Raw genomic sequence first — 26,852 nt, 5'->3', positions numbered from 1 at the left:
TTAATCTAATTGTCCTATGAAGAAATAATACCTGTGATGAATTAGATAATACAAAGCCTACAGTACTTAAGACTGAAAAAAAAGTCATTGTTATTGTTGAAAGTCACTTTTTCATCCAAAGCTATATGAAAACCATCATCAAAAGTTCAGGCAAAACTTTAAGATCCACATAGCTTCATTAAACTATTATGTTTGGGAGAGTTTTTTGCTTTCAATGAGCCCAGAAGTCTTATCCTCATTGACACAATGATCAGCTCTGATAAATGCATTGATACTGTGAGAAGTAATATTGTTCTGGACTTCATAGAAATTCACAAATAAAGAGAGAACACTACAATATGACCTTTTACCATGTCCCATAGAAATATGAGGAAAACTTATTAAAGAGTTAGAGGTAGATCTGCTTGAATGGGCTGATCTAAACCTTATTGAAAAAAATATGGGCTATAATCAAGGCTAAACTTGGAAAAATATACTGCTAATATTACATATGATATATGGTTTCATGTTGAGAATTAAAAAATATGTACCAAAATCTTGTGAACTCAAAGCCAAATTATGTAAAGCAAGTGATCATAGCAAAAGTATATATTGTATGTTAAACTTTTTTAAAGATGTAAAAAGTCACTTAGTCAAGTGAATATAATTAATTGTTTTTACTTTGTTCCAGTTAATTTACATGCCATTGTAACTGACAATTATTAATATTTGGCTGGACACACTTTATCAATGAGGCCCCCATAAAGTAAAATCAGGCAGCCTCAGCAAAAAAATTCATCTACAAGAATTAACAGCTTCCACATTAAAAGGAGTAGAGGGCTTGGAATATGATATTCAGGAAGGCAAAGGCACTAGGATCACAACCAAGAACAACCTACCCATCAAAACTGAGTATAATCTTTCAAGAGGGAAAATCAGTTATTTAATGAAATAAATTTCATTTGAAATGATTTTCAAGCATTCTTGATGAAAAGACCAAAGCTGAATAGAAAATTTTACATTCAAATACATGACTCAAGAGAAGTTTAAAAGATAAACATGAAAGAGCACGTAAAGGACTTAAGGATACATGTAATTACTAAGAATTTTATCATTATTTAAGGCAGTTAAAAGGAGCCTACATAGACAGAGAGCATGAGTGTTAGTTGATTATGTTGGCATGATTTCTGTGTGGGACAGCGGCCACACTAGAATTAAAAGTTCGGAGGCTGAGTCAGAGATCAGAAAAGGTTTTATTCTTTCTCATGAGAAAGAGCACAGCCCTCGTCGCTCGAGCAGTGACAGCCAAGGAGTGCCCCTGCTGGCTGTGAGAAGTAAAGTTTTATAACCCTAATGTGATACCTCCTACCCATTTCTGACCCCTTCTTCCCATTGGCTGGGTTTCAGGGTACACAATCTAAACTCAGCTTTCTAAGACCATTATTTGGAAATATTTGCCTAAAGACATAGAATCAGGAGAACTTTTGATAACCATTTAGAAGTCCTGCCTATAGACAGATAAGCAAGAAGCCCCTGGCAGTCTTTTGTAATTTTTACCTTGCTAGAGGAATTAGAGCACAGGTTAATGTTTACAGATTCATCAAGTTTTACTGCTTTGGGGGTACAAAGGGGATTTATGAGTTTTAGTACTGAGGAAACTTCATCTATCTCACACAATTTCCAAAAAGAAAAAAATGAAGAGGTGAGAAAGGGGAATGCACTGGGAGAAGGAAGAAGGAAGAGTTAGAATGGGGAAATTGTCCCACATAAAAGAGGCACACAAGGAAGAGCTTTTACACTGGTGGGGGAAATGAGAGGCAGGCAAAGTTTGAACCTCTCTTTTATCAGAATTGATTGAAAGAGGAAATTACATATATATATACACATACTTGGTTTGGTATAGAAATCTATCTTTCCCAATAGGGAAACAGAAGGGGAAGGAGATAAAGGGATGTTATAGGAGAGGTATGGATTATAAAAGTGAGAGTAAATTCAAGGAGGCAATGGTCAGAAGCAAAAAAAAAAAGACTTTTGAGGAGGGACAAGATAAAAAGAGAGGAGGAAAAACAAAAGAAAATGGGGTAGAGGGAAATACACAGTAGTTATAATCATGAATGTTGAATGGGAAGAACTCACCCATAAAATGGAGGCAGGTAGCAGAATGTATTAAAACTAGAATCCAATGAAATGTCATTTATTTGAAGTACAAAGACACACAAAGATAAAATAAAGAACTGGAGCAAAATCTAATATGCTTCAGCTGTAGTAAAAGCAAAAGAAAAGGGCAGGGGTAGCAATAAAGATCTCAGAAAAAGCAAAAGCTAAAATAGACCTAATTAAAAGAGATAATCAGGAAAACTACATCTTGCTAAAAGGAACCACAGATGATGAAGATAAAAAAAAATTTACAGCAAGTCTCTCTGATAAAGATTTCATTTCTCAAATATATACTGAGTATAGAACTGAGTCAAATTTATAAAATATGAGCCATTAATAAATTGTCTACGGATACTAACAGGTAATTTTCAGAAAAATAAATTAAAGCTATCTGTAGTCATATGAAAAAAATGCTCTAAATTGCTATTGATTAGAGAAAGGCAAATTAAAACAACTCTGAGGTGTCACCTCACACCTATCAGAAATGACAAATGCTAGAGGGGATGAGGGAAAACAGGGACACTATTTAAACTATTTGTTGAGTTGTGTACTGGTCCAACCATTCTGGAGAATAATTTGGAATTATGCCCAAAGGGCTATAAAACTGTGCATTCCTTTTGACCCAGCAATACCACTACTGGGTCTGTATCCCCAAAGACATCAAAGGAAAAGGACCCATGGTTATCCATTCCACATTGCTAGAGTTAAGAGTGCAGCACCCTCCACAGTTTGGAAAATCCCCATAAAAAATTTTGGTCCTCCCTTCATATCAGAGAAGTTTGAATTTTTTTGTTCTTCTTTTATGGGGTGTTTACAGTACCCAAATTTGGGTTAAGTATTTGGTCGTAGGCTCTGTGTTGTCTGCTAGCCTTCACATGTCATCATTGGCTTCCACAAAACTGTCAGAAAAATTCCCATTTAGTTTCTTATGCTGATCCATGATAAAGCAAAACCATAATGGGAAAAGTCATGATGTGGAAGGGATAACTATATATGTACAACTTTTTGTGGTGGCAAAGAACTGGAAATTGAGGCAATGCTCATCAATTGGGAAATGGATAAACAAGTTGTGGCATATAATTTTAATGGAGGACTATTGTGCTATAAGAAATGACAAGAGGAATGGTTTCAGAAAAACACATGGCAAGTCCTATTTGAACTGGTGCAAAGTAAAGTGAGAAGAACCAAGAGATCATAGTGCACAATAACGGCAATGTTGTGATGATGATCAATTATGAAAGACTTGGCTACTCTGATCAATAAAATGATCCAAGATAATCCCAAAAGACTCATGATGACAAAATACTATCCTTTTCCAGAGAGAGAACTAATGAACTCTAAGTGTAAATTGAAATATAATTTTCTCACCTTTTTCATTTGGTTTTTTTTTTGTGATATAGCTAATACGGAAATATGTTTTGCATGATTTCACATGTATAATTGATATCATTTTGTTTTCCTTCCCAGTGGGAGGGAAGAGTGGAAGGGAGAAAATGTAAAACTCAAAATTTAAAAGGAAAAGAATGTTTAAAAACAATATTTTCAAAAAAGAAAAAAATGAGAATGAATCTGGAAAAATTTTAATAGCAATGAGCATTTTTGAAGAAATAATTACTGAAAAGATAAGGAAATATTGAAGGGAAGAGAGTTTGTAAGAATAGGGCTGCCTTTAAGAAGATTTAAACTAAAATAAATGAAGTGACAAAGTAATGTCTCTATAGCAGGGGAACAATACTAATTCAGAAAAAATATTAGAGACAAGGAAAGAAAATATAAACAACTCTATAAACTTTGAAGGTGAATGTATTAAAAAATCTAATCAAACACAAAAGGGTCACAAATAGATAAGAAAACACAACTCAGCAAAATCTGTTGGTTATAAGACACATACCCCACCCCACCCCCAAAAAAAGATATACACAGAACAAAAATGAGAGATTGAAAAAAATTGATTATGCATCAGGAGAAGCCAAAATTAGGAGTTACAATCATGCTATCAGAAAAAAAGCAAAAGAAGATTCCATAACAGCAGACACCAAAGTGTGAGGGTCTTAAGAGTTCTTACAGAGGCAGAGAGATATAAATTTTGCCACAGCTCACCCAAAACTTTTTCCAAAACAATCTAGAAAATGTATCAAACCAAATTCTGAGGAAGAAAGCCAAGAAAAAGTGCTAGTGGTGTTTACAACCCAGGATAGCATAGGAAGATAGAGAGGTTTGCAGACTCTTGAAGGGGACTGGCCAGAAGCACAGTATAGCAGTAAAAGTGACATCATTGTTGTTGTTTGTTCTTCATTCTTGAAAAGGATCATCAGGAAGGTTGTGCTATGACTTGTATGTGAATTGGATTTAAGTGAGGGAGAGCTGTGCAAAATGACCAACCTCACCTTCTCTTTTAGAGCCATCTGGGACCAATGGCAAGATATAGATCAGGATAACTGGAGATGGCCCTGGATGCAGCGAGAGATCATGACCTTTTTAAGCTAACAGCTTTCCCAGGTCTCAGTTTGACTGAGGCAATGCCCTTTCAGTGATTAAGGATAGGTAAGAAATGAGGCAAAGAATGGCCTCTTTTATCTAGTCAAGAAAAACATTATCAATCTGGGAAGAGAAGACCCTCAGGTTTTCTGGTCAAAACATAAATAATTGCTATTTACATTCACTTTGAACACTCAGGGCCCAAACAAAGACTCTGTGGGCTTGGCTGGGACCTATTGTTGGCCAATCAATGAGAGCTAAAGTGATTTGGGTTTAAGCCAAATTTCTAAGAAAGAAATCTAGCCCAGAAATCCCAATATTGTGATTTCAGTGATAAAATTTACACTCCTTTGGGCAGAGCACCCTTAGGTAAGGGTATGATATCCTATGTGGAGAGAGGAAAGGAGACAAGAGGAAAAGAGAGGAGTGGAGAGAAGGGGAGAAGAGAGGAAAGGAGAGAAGTGACATCAGACTGACAGCAGCAGTAGCAATGGTAAGGAGCAGCCTAGGAGGCAGGGTCAGTGAGGAGACTGAACACCTGAGCAGAAAGAAATGCAAGGGAACCACTGTCCTAGCACTGGGAGCAAGAATAGGTGCCACCTAGAAGCTCTGTCACACATTACACAGTTCTAGGTCATAGTTCCAGGGCAGAGAAGAGTGGTCAAAATCACTAGTGAGGGAGCAGGGGTCCTACCTGTGAAAGGAATAAAGAACAGACCAAGAGGGCAGTAGACAGACCTCTCCCTTGATTACACCATGATGGAAGCACCAAAAATGTACAGTTCCCAGACTGAGCTGTGAAAGCAGCAGATGGACAAAAAAGACAGAAACTCAAGCCAGTCATATAGTATCCCATAGGTGAACAGAGCCCACACTAACATAAAATCCAAAGTCAAGAAGTAGGTTGGAAAAATAAGCAAACAAACAAACAACAACAACAACAACAAAAAAAGATCCTGACCACAAAAAGTTACTTTGGTGACAGGGAAGCTTCGAACACAAACTCAGAAGAAGATAAAGACTTGAACCTATCTAAAAGCAAACCATAAAAGAAAAATACAGATTACACACAAACCCAACAAAGACAACTAAAAGAGCTAAAGAAAGAGATAAAGAGCAAAAAAATATATATTTTAAAAATCAAGAGTGGTTGAGGGAAAATTGGTTAAAGAAATGAGAGCTATGAAAGAAAATTATGAAAAGATAATTAGCAGCTTGGGAAAAGAGGCACAAAAACCCACTGAAGAAAATAACTCTTTAAAAACTAACCAAAAAGCAATAAAACAAAGTCAAAAGATGGAAGAAAATATGAAATATCTCATAGAAAATGACTAACCTGGAAAACACTTTGGAAATAATTTAAGAATTATTGGACTATCTAAAAGTCATGGACAAAAAAGATTAGATATTATATTTCAAAAAATTGTAAAAGCAAACAGAGGGCAAAGCAGAAATTGAAAAAAAAATCCATCCATCACCTCCTGAAAGAAATTCCAAAATGAAAATTTTCAGGAATACTATATCCAAAATCCAGAGCTCCTAAGTCAAGAAGAAAATATTGTAGGTAACCAGAAAGAAACAATTCAAATACTAGGACCCACAGTCAGGCTCATACAAGATTTAGCAGCTACCAATACAAAGAAGTGGAGGCTTAGAATATAATATTCCAGAAATCAAAGGAGACAAGATTACAACCAAGAAAAAGCTACCCAGTGAACTGAGTATAATCCTATAGGTGAAATAATGGATATCTAGTGAAATAGGGGATTTTCAAGCATTCCTGATAAAAAGATGAGGGCTGACTAGAAAATATTATATTTAAACACAAGACTCAAAAGAAGCATAAAAAGTAAACATGAGTGAGAAATTAAAAGAGACTTAATGTTAAACTGTTTATATTCATATAATAATATAACATATAATCTCTGAGAACTTTATAATCACTAGGGCAGTTAGAATGACTCTACTGAGACAGAAGGCATGGGTATGAGTCTATTATATTGGGATGATCTCAAAAGAAGAATAGAAGGGTAAGAGAGGGAAGTCACTGGAAGAACAAGGAAGAGAGAGGAAGAATGGAGAAAATTATCTCACATAAATGAGATGTAAAAGTAAGAGTTTATACACTGGAAGGGAAAATGCAAGAGGAGTAGACAACTCTTGAACCTCGCTCTCATCTGAACCGGTCCATGTAACAAAGAATATACACAAATAGCTGGGTAGAGAAATTCATCTTACCCAACAGGGAAACAGGAGGGAAAGAGGTTAAAAGAAAGAGGAAGGGGGAGAAAGAGGGAGAATAAATAAAGAGAGGTAGTGGTCAGAAGCAAAACAGACCCTTGAGGAGGGGATAGGTTTAAAAAAAAAGGATAAATATAAGATAATAGGATTGAGGCAAATATACAATTAATGATCAGAATGGTGAATAGTAATAGTATGGACTTATCCATAAAGTGGAAATGGATTCCATTTCCAATTCCACAGAATTTAATAATATGTCATTTACAAGGAACACACTTGAAGAATGATACACAAAAAGTTAAAATATAGGGCTGGATCAGAATTTGTTATGCTTCAGCTGAAGTACAAATTTTTTACAAAGGCAAGGGTAGAAATCATGATCTCAGGAAAAGCAAAAGCAAAAACAATCCTAATTAAAAGAGAACCAGGGAAACTACATTTTGCTAAAAGTACCATAGAAAATGAATTAATTTCAATAAATAATATATATGCCCCAAATGGCACCACATTCAAATTCCTGAAGGAAAAGTAAAACGAATTATAGATGGAAATAGAAGTAAAATTATACTAGTGGGGGTTTTAATTTATCCCTTTCAGAACTAGATAAATCTAACCATAAAATAAACAAAAAAAGAAGTTAAGGAGATGAATATAATTTTAGAAAAGTTATATTTTTATAGCTCTCTGGAGAATGTTGAATGGGAATATAAGTGAGTACAGAACGTTCACAAAATTTGACCATGTATTGGGACATAAAAGCTTCACAAGCAAATGCAGAAAAACTGAAATATTTAACATATCTTTTCCTGACCATAATGCAATGAAAATTAGATTAAATATAAGACTTTTAAAGTATAAATTAAAAATTAATCAGAAACTAAATAACCTAATCTTAAGGAATGAGTGGGTCAAAGAAAAAAATCACAGGGAAAAATCATTAATTTTATTAAAGGTAATGACAACAATAAGATAACCTATCAAAATTTGTGGGATGCAGCCAAAGCATTACTTAGGGATCTCTAAATACTTACACCAATAAAAGAAAGAAAGAGCAGAATGTGCACTGAATTGAGGATACTACTAAAAAACTAAAAAAAAACCCAAAAAATTAAAAATTCCCAATTAAACACTAAGTCTTGAAAACCAATGCTAAGATCAATAAAATTGAAATTTTTAAAAAATGAATTTATAAATAAAAATAGGAACTAGTTTTATGAGAAATAATAAAACAGGTAAACCATTAGTTAATTTGATTTAAATTTTAAAAAAGAAAGGAGAAAACCATTACTCATACCAAAAATAAAAAGGATGAATGTAGCACCAATGAAGATAAAATTAAAGCAATTATTAGCTATTTTGCCCAACTACATGCCAATAAACTGACAATCTCACTGAAACGGATAAACATTTACAAAAATGTTAATTGCCCAGGTTAACAGAAGAGAAAATATTAAAACTTAAATAACCTTATCTTAGAAAACCAAATTGAACATGCCATAAATCAGCTCTCAAAGGAAAAAAAGAAATCCATGTCCAGGTGGATTTAAAAGCTAATTCTACCAAACAATTTAAAGAACAAGATGGAGTCCTATCAAATTCCTTCTATAACATAAATATGACTGTTATACCCAAACCAGGAAGATTAAAAAAAGAGAAAGAAAACTATCAGTGAATTTCCCTAATAAATATTGATGTAAAACTTTTAAATAAAATACTAGCTAGGGGTTGACAACAATATATCACAAAGATCAGACACTATGACTGGACTGGATTTATACTTATAATACATAGCTGATTCAATATTAGAAAAACTATAAGCATAATTGATCATGTCAACAATTAAAAAATTAAATCATATGAATTTTCAATGGATACAGAAAAGACTTTTGACAAAATAGAACACCCAGTCCGATTTAAAAACACTAGGAAGGATAGGAATGGAGCTTTTCTTAAAATCATAAGTAGTATCCAGCTAAAATGAAAAGCAAGCATTTTCCATAATGAGGATAAACTAGAACCCTTTCCAATAAGATCAGCAATAAAAGAGAGAAGTCCATTATCACTATTACTTTCAATATTGTACTAGAAATGTTAACTCTAACAATAATATAAGAAAAAGAAATTTAAGGAATAAGCTTAGGCAATTAAGAAACAAAACCATCATTTTGTAGATAATACAATAGTACATTTTAGAGAGCCCTAGAGAGTTAACTAAAAAAAAAGTCAAAACAATTAACAACTTTAGCAAAGTTGCAGGATATAAAATAAACCCAAATAAATCATTCACATTTCTACATAATATGTAGAAACAAAACTCAGCAAGAAGAGATAAATTAAAGTGAAATAACACTTAAAATAACCAAATACAATATAAAATACTTGGGAATGTACCTTCCAACACACACAGAGGAACTAAATGGACACAATTATAAAACATTCTTCACACAAATAAAGACATCTAAATAAATGGAGAAATATTAGTTGCTCATTAATAAGTTAAAACAATATAATAAAAAGACAATTTGCTGTTATTCAGTCATTTCAGTCGTGTCCACCTCTGTATGACCCCATTTGGGTTTTTTTTGGCAAAGATACTGGATTAGTTTGCCATTTCCTTCTCCAGCTCATTTTACAGATGAGGAACTGAGGCAAAGAAGGTTAAGTGACTTGTACAGAGTCACACAGCTAGTGTCTGTGGCCACATTTCAACTCAGGAAGATGACTTTTCCTGATTCCAGGAGTTGTACTCTATTCACTGCACCTCCTAGTTACCCTAAAAAATGATACTACCTAATTGACTTATTCAGTGCCATACTAATCACAGTACCAAAGATTTATTTTATAGAGCTAAAAAATAATAATAATAACAAAATGTAACTGCAAGAACAAAAGGTCAATGGGAGGAAAGGTGGAAGAGGGGGTAGGAGAGAATATGAAGGAGAGAGGCTCTAGCAGTACTGAATCTCAAACTATATTACAAAGCTGTAATCATCAAAACAGTTTACTACTGGATAAGAAATAAGAGTGGTTGATCAATGAAACCTACCAGGTACACAATATACAGAAGCAAATTAGCACAGTAAATTGGTGTTTGATAAACTTAGCTATTGGGACAAGATCTCACTATTTGACAATAACTACCAGAAAAACTGGAAAGTTGTAAGGAATAGACCAACATCTCATACTGTATGCCAAGATAAGCTCAAAATAGGTACCAAATTTAGACATAAAGTGTCATATAATAGACAAACTTGGGAAACATGGAAGAAATTACCTGTCGGATGTATGGATAGGAGAAGAATTCATGACCAGACAAAAGACAGAGAGGTTCACATGAGTTTAAAAGGATAATTCTGGTTACATAAAATCCAAGTTTTTGCACAAACAAAATTACTGCAGGCAAAATTGGAAGAAAAGTAAGAAAGTGGGGAAAATATTTTCAGCAAGTTTCTGATACAGGTCTCATTTCTCAAACATATAGGGAACTGAGTTACACATAAAAAAAAAAGTCACTTTTTTTTTTGGTTCCCATTTTCCAAGATGACCAGGAAGAGGAAGAACAACGGGCGGGCAAACAAGGGCCGTAGCCATGTGCAGCCCATCCCCTGCACCAACTGCACCCGCTGCGTGCCCAAGGACAAGGCTCGTCATCCGCAACATCGTGCAAGCCGCGGCCGTCAGGGACATCTCTGAGGCCGTTGTCTTCGACTCCTATGTGCTGCCCAAACTATGTGAAACTACATTACTGCGTGAGCTGCACGATCTCCAGCAAGGTAGTGAGGAATCGGTCCCGTGAGGCACGAAAGGAACAGACACCCCCACCCCGCTTCAGACCTCCTGGTACTGCCCCCAGGCCCCCTCCAAAGCCCATGTAAAGTGCTATCTGCCCATCAACATTGCTGAACCGATCAGAGGAAAATAAAATGGTTGTTCTACCTTAAAAAAAAAAGGAATAATAGCCATTTCCAAATTAATAACCGGTCAAGGCATAAGAACACGTGGTTTTCAGAAGAAAATGCAATCAAAGCTAGCAATAAACACATGAAAAAATGTTCTAAATTACTAATAACTAGAAAAATGCAAATTAAAACAACTCTCAACTATCACCTCACACATCAGACTGGCTATGCTGACAGAAAAGGAAAACAATAAATGCTGGGACTGATGCACTCTTAGTAGAGTTATGAACTAGTCCAACCATTCTAGACAGCAATTTGAAACCATATCCCAAAAGTTATAAAACTGTGCATGCTCTTTGACCAAACAATACTACTACTAGGTCTAAGCTCCATAGACTTAAAAGGAAAAGGAAAAGGTCCAACATGTATGTACAAAAATATTTATTGTAGTTCTTTTTGTTATGGCAAAGAATTGGAAAATGAAGGGATATTCATCAATTAGAGAATGGATGAACAGATTACACTATATAAATGTGATAGAAAAACAAAATAGAAAAGGAGAATTAACTGAATATGCATTTTGCTCATGCATGATTTAAGTAAACAGACCTAGATTATACAAAAACAGGAAATACTAAAAATTAGAGGAGAAATACATAAGGTAAAAAACAAAAAATACATGTGTGTAATACATATATATATATACACATATATATGACTAAAAACAGGTTCCTTAATAAGAAAATAAATTGATAAACCTTTAATCAATCTCATTAAAGAGGGCAGAAAAGAAAATCAACAAAGTAGCAAACAAGTTGAAATCCCAACAAATAAAAAGAATTATCAAAACCTACTATTTACAGTTATATGCGAACAAAACAGAAAACACAAAACAAATAAAAGAATATCTTCAAAAATATAAAATACCTGAGCTAATGGAAGACCAAAAAGAGATTTTAAATTATCCAATCTCAGAAGGATAAAATTGAATTAGTTGTAAAAGAGCTGCTGTAGATTAAAAAAAAAATTCCTGATGTTGATGGATTCACAGGAAAATTCAAACTTTTAAAGAATAATTAGTACCAATAATTCACAAATTATTCTCTAAAATTGAGAAAGAATGCACCCTCCCAAACTCCTTTTATGAGTCAAATATAATAACAAATATGAGACAAATATCTTGCCCAAACCAAGAAATGAATAAAGCATAGAAGAACTATTGATCAATTATCATTAATGAATAGCAATTCAAGGTTTTAAAGAAAATCAGCTGTCAAATCAGCTACAGAATTCATCCAAGACATCATTCATTGTGAGCTAGTTGGAACTATGTCAGGGATACAAGGACTGCTCAACATTGGGAAAACAATCAATGTAATTAATCATATTAAAAACAAAAACATACTAAATCACATGTTTATTTCAGTAGATGCAGAAAAGGCTTTTGTCAAAGTATAGCACTCACTGATGCTTAGTAAATAATATTCTATAATGTACTGGCATAGAGGAACCTTTCTTAATATCATAAAAAGTTTGTATCTAAAAACAAAAGCAAACATTATAAACAATGAAAATACACTAGAAGCTTTAAATTTAAAAAAAACTAATGATATAAAGCAAGGATACATACTCTACCCACTATTATTTGATCTAGCTCTGGAAGTATTATTAATAAGGCAAGAGAAAGAAATTTAAAAGGCTTAAAAATAAAGAGGAGGAAAAACTATTGCTATTTGCTGATAACATAATGGTTTGCTTAGAAAACCCTAGGAAATCAGCAAAAGTACTGAGATAATAGCTTCAGAAAAACTTTCAGGCTACAAAATAAACCCTGAAAAATCAACATTATTTCCAAATAATAATTTTTAAATCCATGAGGCAATAATAGAGGGCAAAATGTCATTCCAAGTAACTACAAAATGGATAAAAATTAGGGGTCAGAGGGAATCAATCTACCAAAGCATATAAAATGCTTATGTGGATTCAACTACAAAGTACTCCTTAAGGAAATAAAGAACAAGTAACCAGAGAATTTTCAGTGCTCACAGTTGGACTATGTCATTATAACCAAAATTGTAAGACTATCAAAATTAATTTACACTTTTAATGCTATACCCTTGTGCAGAATTCATTAAAACAGTTAACAAAATTCATTTGGAAAAGCAAAAGATCTACAATATCAAAGTAAATAATAAAAATAATGTAAGAAAGAAAAGCAGAATAGCACTTCCAGACCTCAAACTATATTATAGCAACAGGCACCAAAACCATCTAGTACTGGATCTTTGAAAAGTCTAGACAACAGAGAATCAGAAACAATGGAACTTGATTACTCAGTGACTGATAAAACAAAAAACACAAATTACTTAGAAAAAATACTCATTTGATTTTAAAAAACTGCTGGAAAAACTGGCAAGCAGTTTGGCAAAAATTAAGCTTAGAGTTTCTGGGAACCAAGATGACAGAGTAAGCAGCAAGTTGCTGTAACTCTCCCATATGCACCTCCAAGCAACCAACCATAAAACTGCCCCAGAACAGATCCTGGAACAGCAGAGCCAGCAGAAAGATGGTGTAGAGAAGTCTTTTAGCCTGGGGGACTTGGAGGATCAGTAAGAAATGTCCATTTCACTTGGGTAAAAGCACATTCTAGGATAGGAAATGTCCCAGCAAACCCTATCTCAGCAAACCACTGGGAAATCCTGAGCCCCAGTGCAGTGGAGCAGGCAAATGCTAACCATGGGACAGCTGTGTGCCTTAGCATAGCCAGGGGATCCAGTAGACTCCAACTCCAAGAACCACCACACGTTTCAGTACAGTACTAGGAGGCAGGTGCCCTGTGGTAGCCAGACCTTTGAGCAGTTCAGTGTTGCCCCAAGCAGGAGTCTTACAGCAACTGGCCATCCACATGCTTTGGCATGGCTCCAGGCAAGCAGATATCCTCCAGCAGCAGAACCTCCATGTGCTTCAGCCAGTCCAGGACAAACAGGCATCCTCCAGGGGCCAGACCTCCACATGCTTCAGTGTAGCACCAGGAAAAATGCAGAAAAACCTCAGCAGGCATCAGTACACATCAGACACTACCACTAGGATCCCAACTCAGCACCAGGTAAACAGCCAGACACCTATAGCCTCCAGAAGCACCAGTCTATCCTCACCCCACCCCTGCAGTACAGCACCAGACTTGAGGGTCTCCCATGGGCCTCAGGGCAACATCAGTACAGCACCAGGTAAATAGCCAGGGCCTGCATCCACTAGCACAAGAAGCCTGAGACAGTGCCCCTTCTACCCCAGGAGCAGAGATCAAACTTAAAAGAAAAGAAGAAGGCCAAAAAAGGGGGAGAGGAATGAGCAGAAAGTAACAAAAAATAATCTGATCATAGAAAGTTATTGTGGTGACAGGACGACCAAGACACAAACTCAGAAGAGGACAACAATGTCCAAACACCTATGGGCAAAACACCAAAGAAAAACAGGAAGTCATCTCAAACTCATAGATAGAAAGAACTCAAAGAAGAGCTCAAAAGGAGCTTAAAAATCATATAAGAGAAGTAGAAGAAAAATGGGGGCCAATTTTATTCTTTAAGGAGTTGTTTTCTTAAGTGGATTTTTGTATGGCCTTTTCCATTTGGCCAATTCTACTTCTTAAGCAATTTTCCAAGCTATTGAGGCATTTTTCATAATTCTCTTGCATCACTCTCATTTCTTTCCCCCACTTTTCTTCTACCTCTCTTATATGAGGGGCAGGTAGGTGGTGAAGTGGATAGAGCAATGGCCCTGGAGTCAGGAAGACCTGAGTTCAAATCCAGTCTCAGACCAGACATTTGACACTTACTAGCTGTGTGACCCTGGGCAAGTCACTTAACCCCAATTACCTCGCAAAAGAAAAAAAAGAAGAAATTATCAAGAAAAACTGCCCTGATGTCCTGGAACCAGAGGGCAAAATAGGCATTGAAAGAATCCATTGATCACCTCAGGAAAGAAATCCCAAAATAAATACCCTAAGGAATATTATAGTCAAATTTCAGAACTATCATGTCAAGGAAAAAAATACTACAAGTGGCTAGAAAAAAACAACTGAAATATCAGAGAGTCACAATCAGGATCACACAGGAATTGGCAGCTGCATCATTAAAGGATCAGAGGTCATAGAACATGACATTCTGGAGGGCAAAGGAGCTAGGACTACAACCAAGAATCACATACTCAGCAAAATTAAGCAATTAATGGGGGGGGGGGGGAAATGTCATTCAATGAAATCGAAGGATTTCAAGCCTTCATAAGAAGAAGACCAGAACTAAACCAAAAATTTGACCTCCAATATCAAGACTCAAGAGAAGTGTAAAAAGAGAAAAGAAAACATAAAGGATTCAATAGAGCTAAACTGTTTATATCCCTGCATGGGAAGATGATACTTGTAACTCTTAAAAATTGTATCACTAACAGTACAGATAGAAGGAATAAACACAGTGTATCGGAATTTGAGGTGCATTTGAGGGAATGACATAAAAAAAGTAAGGAATGAGAAAGAGGAGTAAAATGGCTGCAGAAGGAAGAAGAATGGGGTAAATTATCTCACATGAAGAGGCAAGAAAGACCCATTACAATGGAAGGGAAGATGGGGAGAGGTGATGGCCATTACTTGAACCTTACTTTCATCAGTATTGGCTCAAAGAAGGAATAATATACACAATCAGATGAATATAGAAATCTGTCTTACCCGACAGGGAAGTAGGAGGGGAGAAAATTAAATAAAGGAAGTGGGGATGGAGACTGACAGAAGGGAGGGCAGATCAAGGGAGGGAGTAAACAGAATCAAAAAATTTTTGATGTGGTCAAGGATGAAAGGAGAGAGATGACAAACAGGAGGAAGAATAGGTTGGAAGGAAATACACAGGTAGTAATCATAGCTGTGAATGAGGTGAACTATCTCATAAAATGGAAGTGGACAGCAGAGTGGATCAAAAATCATTATTCTACAATAGGCTGATTACAAGAAACAAACTTGAAGCAGAGAGACACACACAGAGTAAAGGAAAACCTGGAAAGACTTGTACAAACTGATGCAAAGTGAAATGAGCAGAACCAGGAAAACACTAGACACAGTATCAGCAACATCACGTGATGATCAACTATGAATGACTCAGCTTTTCTCAGCAACACAATGGTCCAAGACAAGTACAAAGAACTCATAAAGGAAAATGCTATCCATATCCAGATAAAGAACTGATAGCCTCTGAATGAAGAGCGAAGCATATTTTTTTCACTTACTTTATTCTTTCTTGTGTTTTTGATTTTACTTCTGATCTGTTTTTTCTTCCACAACTGTGATGAATATGGAAATATGTTTTACATGATAGCATGTGTATAAACTATATCAAATTGCCTACTGTTCTCAAAAGAGGAAAGGGAAGGAGAAAAATTTGGAACTCAAAATCTAGTAAAAATGAATGCTAAACATTTTCTTGATTTGTAATTGTGGGAAAAAATAAAATACAATTTAAAGCAAAAATAAATAAATAAAAACACTGTTAAAAAATAGGCTTAGATAAAACCTTACACCATATTCCAAAATACATTCTAAATGGAGATGTGACCTTAATCCTATCATTAAAAAATTAGAAATTATAAACTTTTCACAGCTATAGACAGGAGATGTAGTTTAACCAAACAAGGGATAGAAGTAATTACAAAAGATAAAATAGATAATTTTGATTACATGACACTGAAAGGCTTGGTACACAAAAAATTTATAGAGAGAAAATAAAAAGGGAAACAATAATAAGGGTTATTTATATGTATGTATATAGCAGATCAACTTCCAGTGGCAGATAGGGTAAAAGTTTTCCCAGAATTTACCAAGGTAATATATTAACTTTGATACTACCATTTCCTATTAATTAATTTAATATTGGTTTCCTTATAAGAAATTTCACCTCATATTTAACCTACCGGCTTTTTGATTTGGTACTAGCATGAGTACTACTGTCATCCACTAGGTAATGTGCAAAGGCAAACATCTCAGAGACACAATTAAGTACCAGAATAGGACTTTAATGAAGGGCACTAGGCAGATAAGAACAAAAAAGAAATGACTGTAGTTCTGTTATCAGAAACAGCTGAATAAGAATTGCTATGTAGAAAAGAGGAGGGGAAATTAAAGGAAACAGAGAAGAAATGTATAATTAGAGAAGGTAAAGGAAGGATAAAAATGAGAGCCTTCAAAAAGGATATAAAAATATATTAAATAAGAGATTGGTACAACTTGCCTTTATTTTTATGTGTTATTCCTAATGATAAATCAGGCATCATCCATAGTAAAATCACAGCATATAAAAGAGGTTTTCCCATCTGTTTGAACAAATAAGAGTCATTTTCACTAAATTGCCCTAATCATATCCCTACTATTATTGCTACATAAGTAAACTTCAGTTAACAAAAGGAGTTTTTAAGTTTTAAGTTCCTCAAAATACATGTTTGAAGCAGGCACTTTAATACTTGATCAAATTGGATTCACTTTGGTTTTCCTTGCTATCCCTGAAATGAATGGAGCTAAAAAAATAAAATAAAATAACAACAACAAAAAAAAAACATGAAAAAGAAAATCCTAGCCCAGAATTTCCTTCCACCTAAGTAACTCTTGGAAGAGATAAACAATTTTAATTGTAGTTTCATTGGGGCTCTGAGACTTATCCAGATATAACTGTATCTACTATATTAGTTGAACTGACTGCTCAGTTAAATTAATTTTTTTCACTCAGTCCTCTCAAATTTCTTCAAATATCTTCTATTGATGCCTCATGAATCATTTTCAGTTTATTTTGTCCATTTGAAATTGTAATTAAACTACATAGAGGCAACTAGGGACTGGAGTGAGGAAGACCTAAGTTCAAATCCAGCCTCAAACACTTATTAGCCATGTGACTCTGGGCAAGTCACTTTACTTCTGTTTGCCTCACTTACCTCATCTGTAAAATGGGAATAATAATAGCACCTATCTCCCAGAGTTTTTGTGAAGATCAAATGAAATAAGTGAAACATAAGCACAGTGCCTAGCATATAGTAAGCACTATATAAATGTTAGCTATTACTATTGTCAAACTATAGCTTGAGATTTATAATCATACCACAAGTCCTTCTTACCATTATAGTACACAGCCACCTTCTTCACCCTCTTTTAAATCTGACCAGTTTTCTTCCTCATAGGACAAGAAAGATCTTAAACCCCACAGCCTGAGTTTCTACAGTGGAGCAGTTGGGTTGTCTATATCACCATGGTCAACAGTCGGTCAACTTTTCCCTAGTACAGAGAAGAACAGGAAGATTCCAAGGAGGGACAGTTGGAACTTCCAACTGTCTTTTGCAAAGCACCATTCAAAATACCAGTGGAAAGTATCATTTCCTCGAAATCAGCTACTTATAAAGAATCCGTCTGATGAGGCCTGAGCAACCTACCTGGCAATAGGCTATGATAAGTTAGCTGATCAGAACCTGATTATCTGAGTGATAAGTAATAATTTTTTCTTGAAAAATGTATACAAAAAGTATGATACCCATCCTTCTTGACCTTTCCAAAGTATATGACACTATTGACCCACCACTTCCTACTGGATACTCTTTCCTTCCTGTATTTTCATAACACTACTCTCTTCTGTGTCATGTGACCAACAAACAAAAAAGTATTAGACATTTCCAGAAGAAAAAAATGGGGTGGTGGGATTATACACCAAAGGTAGAAAAAATATATACAGCTAAATCCATAGGTCAAGAAAGCAGCTCAATATTAACAATCTTATGAATTAACAATGGAGAATACTAACTCATAACATGTTCACTCAATACTTTTTTTTTTTTATACCAGTCTCAAAACCCCAGCACAGTGCACAAACTAACTCTTACTCATGTATTAACCACCTACTCCAGGGTCTGTGGTGCCCTCAACTCCTGTCCTTCTCCCAATAAACTGTTTCAATGAGAAAGGCTCTGCCCAGCCACATGAAGAGGAGGGGACAAACCATCCTTCCCTTTATGTGAGGCAGGTTAGGGAACCCCAACATGGCAGAAATTCTGTCCGGAGTACCCATCCCTTCTTCTCCTAATGTTGTAAAAATCTATAGATACTGATTGGGCCCAGTTACAAAACTAAAGAACTAGAGAAGTAGAGAGTGTGTGGATGCATTGGGCCTGAAGGAAAAGGTACAAGAATCTACTTGTAGTCAGTTATTCCGCCAAGAAGATGCTTGGTACAGGGACCTGGTCAAAAAGTAACACACCCTACCCAAAGTGGAAGAAGGCTTATGTAATCTTTTGCATCAGTCACAGGGGGAAACATATCATCAAAAGAGGGAGAATCAGAAAATAAGCAATTCAGGAGAATATATGGAAAAGTAAGTAAAAACACAAAATATTTGAAGAGAACAAGATTCAGTTAAAAATTGAAAGCACTGGGGTAGCTAGGTGGTGCAGTGAATAGAGCACTGGCCCTGGAGTCAGGAGGACCTGAGTTGAAATCCGGCCTCAGACACATAATACTCACTAGCAGTGTGGCCCTGGGCAAGTCACTTAACCCCATTGCCTAGCAAAAAAAAACAAAATAAAAAAGTTGAGAGCATAATGTGTGACTCTGGGCAAGTCACTTAACCCTGATTGCCTCACCTAAAAAACAAAAAAAAGAAAAAGAAAAGAAATTGAGAGCACAAGCAGACAAATCAACAAGGAGGATACTTAAAATTAGATGAGAAGTTAGCTACAAAGATAGTTTACAAACCTATTTAAATAAATATTGCTAGGCAAAGGAAGGGCAGCTAGGTGCCACAGTGAATAAATAAAGCACTGGGCCCAGAATCAGGAAGACACCGTCCTGAGTTCAATTGTGTCCTGGGATGCTTACCAGCTGTGTGACCCTAGGCAAGTCACTTAACCCTATTTGACTCAGTTTCCTCACCTGTAATGACAAACCACTCCAGTATCTTTGCCAAGAAAGTCCTAATGGAATCATGAAGAGTCAGATGCAACTGAAATGACTGAACAGCAACATAAAGGAGATGGAAGCAATATCAGATGAAATCTACAGAAACGAAAGTAATCCTATGGATTCCCAAGAGAGTATGAAACTGCAGAAGGATATTACCATATGGTTAAAGGAGAACTCAGAATCAGGAGAGTAGCTAGAAAGGAACAAATGGCAGAATTTATGGCCTGCACAGCTGAAATAATTAGCAGAAGAGAAAAACTTAATTCCCGAGTGGCAAGACTCTGCAAGAGGGAACATGACACTGGAAGTGCAAATATGCAGAAGAGGACAATCTGGAATGAATTGAGAGGAAGAAGAAAAGCAAAAAGAAATAATGTTAGAAGAAAATATGATCTCTGTTCAAATAAAAGTCATTTATCTCAAAGACAAGCAGCAGAGACACAATTTAAAAATCAAAGAACATGAAAAGTCAGAAACCTGAACACCATAGTGTAAGAAATAATACAAGAAAATTGCCCAGAATTTATGAATACAGAAAGAAAAGCACCAGTCAAAAGAATCTACAGATTGCCTCCAGAAAAAAAAAAATCTGTATTTCAAATTGCAAGACACATAGTGGTTAAATTTAACGATTATAATGACAAATAACAAATTCTGTAAATGACCCAGAGAAAGACTTCAAATAAAAAGGAAATATAATTCAAATAACACAAATCTACTCTACACTGATGAGATATTGTGAAAGAGAAATAAAGAATATATTCAGAAAAGCAAAGAACTTCAAAATGCAACCTAATCCAATAAAAGAGAGGCATTTGAATAAGTCCTAAAAGCAGTCAAAGCTCCTTCTTCCAAAGCCTCCAAGAAAAATATGAATTGGTCTCAGGCCATGGAAAAACTCAAAAAGGATTTTGATAATCAAGTAAGAGAGGTAGAGGAAAAACTGGGAAAAGGAATGAGAGGGATGAAAGAAAATCATGAAAAACAACTCATCAGCTTGCTAAAGGAGACACAAAAAAATACTGAAGAAAATAGCACCTTAAAAAACGGACTAGGCCAAATGGTAAAAGAAGTCCAACAAAGCCAATGAGGAGAAGAATGCCTTAAAAAACAGAATTGGACAAATGGAAAAGGAGGTACAAAATCTCACTAAAGAAAATAATTCTTTAAAAATTAGAAGGGAGCAAACGGAAGCTAATGACTTTATAAGAAATCAAGAAATAATCAAACAAAATCAAAAGAATGAAAAAATAGAAGACAATGTGAAATATCTCACTGGAAAAACAACTGACTTGGAAATTGGATCTAGGAGAGATAATTTAAAAATTATTGCACTATCATGATCAAAAAAGCCATGATTAAAAAAAAAAAAGCCTGGACATCATCTTTCAAGAAATTATCAAGGAAAACCACCCTGATATTTTAGAACAAGAAGGTAAAATAGAAATGGAAAGAACCCACTGATCACCTCCTGAAAGAGATCCCAAAATGAAAACTGCCAGGAATATTATAGCCAAATTCCAGAGCTCCCAGGTCAAGTAGAAAATATTCTAAGCAGCCAGAAAGAAATAATTCAAGTATGGTGGAGCCACAATCATGATAACACAAGATTTAGCAGCTTCTGCATTAAAGGATCAGAGGGCTTGGAATATGATATTCCAGAAGGCAAAAGAGCTATGTTTACAACCAAGAATCACCTACCTAGCAAAACTGAGTATAATCCTTCAGGGGGAAAATGGACATTCAATGAAATAAAGGACTTTCAAATATTCTTGATGAAAAGACTAGAGCTCAATAGAAAATTTTACTTTCAAATACAAGACTGACAAGAAGCATAAAAAGGTAAACAGGAAAGGGAAATCGTAAGGGACTTAATAAAGTTAAACTATTTGCATTCCTGTATTGGAAGATGATACATGTAACTCATGGGAACTTTCTCATCATTAGGGCAGATAGAAGTATGTGTAGACAGAGTGCACAGGTGTGAGTTGAATATGAAGGGATGATATATAAAATTTTTTTTAAAAATAAAATCAAGAGAGGCATGTGCTAGGAAAAACAGAAAGGGGGAGGTAGAATGTGGTAAATTACCTCCCATAAAAGGAGCAAGGAAAAGCTTTTACAGAGGGGGGAAAGAGGGGGAAGGTGAAGGGGAATGAGTGAACCTTACTCTCATCAGAATTGGCTCAAAGAGGGAATAACATACAGTGTATATCATACATACTCATCTGGGTTTAGAAATCTATCTTACCCTACAGGAAAGTAGGAGGTGAAGGGGATAAGAGAAGGAGTGGATGATAGAAGGGAGTGTATATTGGGAGAGGGGTAGTCAGAGGGACAGAGTGAAAGGAGAGAGAGAATAGAATAAAGAGGGGAGGGAAAGGAAATACAGTTAGCAATAATAATTGTGAAAAAAAATTTTGAAGCAAGTTTTTCTGATAAATGCCTCATTTCTCAAACATATAGAGAACTGAGTCAAATTTATAAAAATAAGAGCCATTCCCCAATTGGTAAATGATTAAAAGATATGAACAGTTTTCAAATGAAGTAATAAAAGTTATCTATAGCCGTATGAAAAAAATGCTCTAACCCACTATTGATTGGAGAAATGCAAATTAAAACAGTTCTAAGATACCATCTCATACCCATAAGATTGGCTAATAGGACAGAAAAGGAAAATGATGGATGGTGGAAGTGATGTGGAAAAAATGTGACATTAATGCACTGTTGGTAAAGTTGTGAACTGATTCAACCATTCTGTAGAGCAATTTGGAACTGTACCCAAATGGCTATAAAACCACGCATAACCTTTGACCTAGCAATACCATTACTAGGTCTGTATCCCATTCTTTTGGATTTGTTTTATAATGTCTTGATTTCTCATAGAGTCATTAGCTTCCATTTGCTCCATTCAGGGGACTGAATCACTGGAAGCTGGGGTGATTTCCAGACTTCTCAACTCATAAATGCCAAAGACAACTTAGAAGGTCAGTAGGAAAAGTCTGTCAGGCCTGGGTGAGAGAGGAGCATGGTCTGGCCTCAGCCCTGGCTCAGCGCTGGGGTGGCAACCGGCAGCAACTGCTTCTGGAGTTCTTGGCCCACAGATGGTAGGGGGATCGAGTGACTGATCAGAGGGGGATTGTAGGAATCTTTTTGCTGGTACTGAGGCAGGATTCTCTTGTTTTGCCTGTACCTGGATCTGGGTCTCAGTCCTGGGGGGCAGTCCTGGGGCAGGGAGGAGCACTGGTGTGGCAGAGTTTGTGGCAGTGGTGGAGAGAGAATCCTCCTCACAGTTCCAAGGTAGAAAAGAGTGCTTGTGGTCACTCACAGACTAATGCACAGGCCAGGAGAAGAGTAAACACATCACTTTTGATCATATCAGCTTGGAAGAACTGAAAATTTCAGGTCCCTAGAATTATCTCTGAAAGTAGTTGCAGCAACACAATGATCCAAGACAACCCTAAAGGATTTGTGATGAAAAATACTATCCATCCCCAGAGAAAGAACTGGTGGTGTCTGAATACAGATTGAAAGATGTTTCTTACTTTATTTTTCTTGAGGGATGTTTTTTGGTCTATGTTTTCTTTCACAACATGACTATTATGAAAATGTTTTGCATGACTACACGTGTATAAACTATATCGAATTACTTGCCTTCTCAATGGGGGGGCAGAGAGGAAATTTAGAACTCAAAGTTTTAAAAACAAATGTTAAAATTGTTTTTACTTGTAACTGGGGGGGAAATAAAATCCTAAATAAAAAGGAGAAATATGTATTTGGTTATTTTAAAATAGTAACAATAATCCTCTCTTGGTTTTTCTCCAACTTTTCTGGCTACTGCTTCTCTTTCTTCTTTTCAGGATCATCAATACCCCAACTCTATCTTCTCATATTTTCTTCTCATATTTTCTTCCATTTTATCTTGGTGATCACCAGCCTACAAGAGTTCAACTATCATGTCTAAGCAGATGATTCTCAAATTGTTTATTTAAGTTCCAGTCCCTCATTGGTTATCTTCACCTAGACTCATTATCTTTCCCTCAAACCCCACCCCTGTTCTTCGATTCCTTATTTCAGTCATGGGAACTACCACCTATCTAGTAACTACAATTCAAAAACTCAAGGTCAGTGTCAACCCTTTATTCTCCCTCACCACCCATATCCAGTCATTTAGTCTTTTCAGTTTTACCTACACAACATCTTTCACATCTGTCCCTTTTTATTTTTACTCACCAATAACCACCCAAATTTAGGACCTCTTTATCTCTTGCATGGAATATTTTGATAGACTCTTCATTGATATGCTTGCCACCCACCTCTCTACTCTCCAATCCATCCTCCACACTGCTAACAAATTAATTGTTCTAAAATACTGATCTCACCATGCCACTCGCCTGCCAAGAAGTCTCGATAGCTCCAAATTGCTTCAAAGGAAAAAAAATCATATGTCTCTGTTTGATGCTTAGAATCCTCAACAATCTGGCTCCAACCTCCTATCTTTCAAGGTTGATTTCTCATTACTCCACTTCATATACCATACATTTCAGACAAAATGAATTAATCATTGTTCCTCGTATATAAAATGTCTCTATGCCCTTGCACAAGCTGGTCCCCATAATTGAAATGCTTTCCTTTCTCAATTCTGCCTTTTAGAACCCCTGACTCATTTCAAGGGTCAACTCAAGTGTCTGCTTCTTTGGAGATCTTTTCCAATTTCTACTCTGGTTCCTTCCCTCCAAAATTGCTTTGTATATATCTTGTATATTTTGAATTTACTTATCCTTGCACACATTCCCTCCTTCCCCATAGAATGTAACCTTCTCAAGGGAAGGAATGATTTTGTTTTTTACTTTATATCCCCAGCACCTGTCATAGCAAATGGCACATAGTAGGTACTTAATGAATGTTTCTTGGATCCTTAGAATATATAGACTTTCCATATTTCTACAACATTATTTCCCAAGTTTTTATGTTTGAAATTTATTTTGGAAATCTCAAAATCTGAAGTGGAATCCAGGGGACTTAATGATGCCCTCAGAGTAAAAGGGAAGTAAAAGAAATTTTAGGACAAAGTAGAGGAAATTCAGGCTACATTCCTACTGAATTATAATAAGTGCACAATGTATTTTGATACATCATTTCATATTTAATATTTTAGAGTGGAAAATATTGCTAGCATAAAAAATTAGAAGGTTAGATTTAGGTCCAGATTATGGAGGAACTTAAAGGCCAATATGAAGAGTCTGCATTTCATCCTAGAGTTGTCATTAAAGGTTTTTGGGCAGAATATAATTGACCATATCAATAACAAAACCAAAAAAAATCACATTTTTCTCTCAATAAATGCTGAAAAAGCTTTTCACAAAATACAGTACCCATTCCTCCTAAAAACATTGGAGAGCATAGGAATAAAGGAAGCATTCCTTAAAAATGACAGGCAGCATCTATCTAAAACCAATAGCAAGCATTATCTGTAATGGGGATAAGCTAGAAGCCTTCCCAATAAGATCAGGGGTGAAGCAAAGATACCCATTGTCAACACTGTCATTCAATATCGTACTAGAAATGTTAGCTTTAGTAATAAGAGAAGAAAAAGAAATTGAAGGAATTTGAATAGGCAATCAGGAAACAAAACTATCACTCTTCACAGATAATATGATGATATACTTAGAGAACTTTAGAGCATCGACAAATTATGTGAAATAATTAACAACTTGAGCAAAGTTGCAGGACATAAAATAAACCTGTATAAATCATCAGCATTTCTATATATTACCAACAAAGCCCAGCAGCAAGAGATAGAAAGAGAAATTCCATTTAAAATAACTGTAGATAATATAAAATACTTGGAAGTCTACTTGCCAAGACAAACCCAGAACTATAAGAACACAATTACAAAACACTTTTTTTTACAAATAATGTCAGACCTAAACAATTGGAAAAATATCAATTGCTCATGGATAGGCCGAGCCAATATAATAAAAATGATAATTCTACCTAAACTAATTTACTTATTCAGTGCCATACCAATCAAACAACCAAAAAATATTTTATAGAGCTAGAAAAAATAACAACAAAAGTCACCTGGAAGAACAAAGGATCAAGAATGTCAAGGAAATTAATGGAGGAGAAAAATACAAAGGAACGTGGCCTAGCAATTCCAGATCTCAAACTATATTATAAAGCAGTAATCATCAAAACATCTGGTACTGGCGAAGAAATAGAGTGGTAGATCAGTGGAATAGATTAGGTACAAAAGACACAGTAGTCAATAACCATAGTAAACTAGTGTTTACTAATGCTAATGTTTACTAATACTAGTGTTTACTTATAGCTACTAATGCCTAAAACCTAATAAGCCCAAAGACCCCAGCTTTTGGGATAAGAACTCATTCTTTGACAAAAACAGCTAGAATAACTGAAAAACAATAGGACACAAAATAGGCATAGACCAACATCTCACACTGTGTACCATGATAAAGTCAAAATGGGTGCATGATTTAGACATAAAGGGTGACACCACAAGCAAATTAAAAGAGGAAGGAATAGTCTACCTGTCAGATCTATGAGAAGAGGAAGAATTCATGACCAAACTAGAGATAGAGAGCATTACAAAATATAAAGTAGATCATTTTGATTATATTAAATTAAAAAGGTTTAGCACAAACAGAATCAATGTAACCAAGATTAGAAGGAAAGCCAAAAGCTGGGAAACAATCTTGACAGCAAGTGTCTCTGATAAAGGCCTCATTTCTCCAATATTTAGAGAACTGAATCAAATTGATAAGAATTCAGGCCATTCCCAAATTGATAAATGGTCAAAGGCTATGAACAGGTAGTTTTCAGATGAAGAAATCAAAGCTATACATAGGCATATCAAGAAGTGCTCTAAATCACTTTTTATTAGAGAAATGCAAATTAAAACAACTCTAAGATACCACCCCATACCTATCAGATTGGTTAATATGACAAAAAAGGAAAATGTTAAATGTTGGAGGTGATGTGGAAAAAATACAACATTAATGCACTGTTGGTGGAGTTGTGAACTGATTCAACCATTCTGCAGAGCAATTTGGAACAATGCCCAAAGGGCAATCAAATTGTGCATATTTTTTCTAGCAGTACCA

General features: G+C 35.4%; 1 protein-coding gene and 1 pseudogene across 1 annotated transcript in view; one reads left to right on the top strand and one right to left on the bottom strand.

The window, feature by feature from the left end:
- The window catches only part of CATSPERB (cation channel sperm associated auxiliary subunit beta), a 238,521-nt gene extending 221,419 nt beyond the window's left edge, over positions 1-17,102 (bottom strand). The window contains exon 1 of the mRNA XM_027870178.1: positions 17,021-17,102. Coding sequence (XP_027725979.1) covers positions 17,021-17,102 — 82 coding nt within the window. The remainder of the gene's footprint in view (positions 1-17,020) is intronic.
- LOC114048945 lies at positions 10,396-10,730 on the top strand (annotated as a pseudogene).
- Positions 17,103-26,852: the final 9,750 nt, after the last annotated feature.

Source organism: Vombatus ursinus, unplaced genomic scaffold (assembly GCF_900497805.2).
Source record: "Vombatus ursinus unplaced genomic scaffold, bare-nosed wombat genome assembly UNPS02014794.1, whole genome shotgun sequence".
NCBI lineage: Eukaryota > Metazoa > Chordata > Mammalia > Diprotodontia > Vombatidae > Vombatus > Vombatus ursinus.
This window is presented reverse-complemented; position numbering and strand designations above follow the sequence as displayed.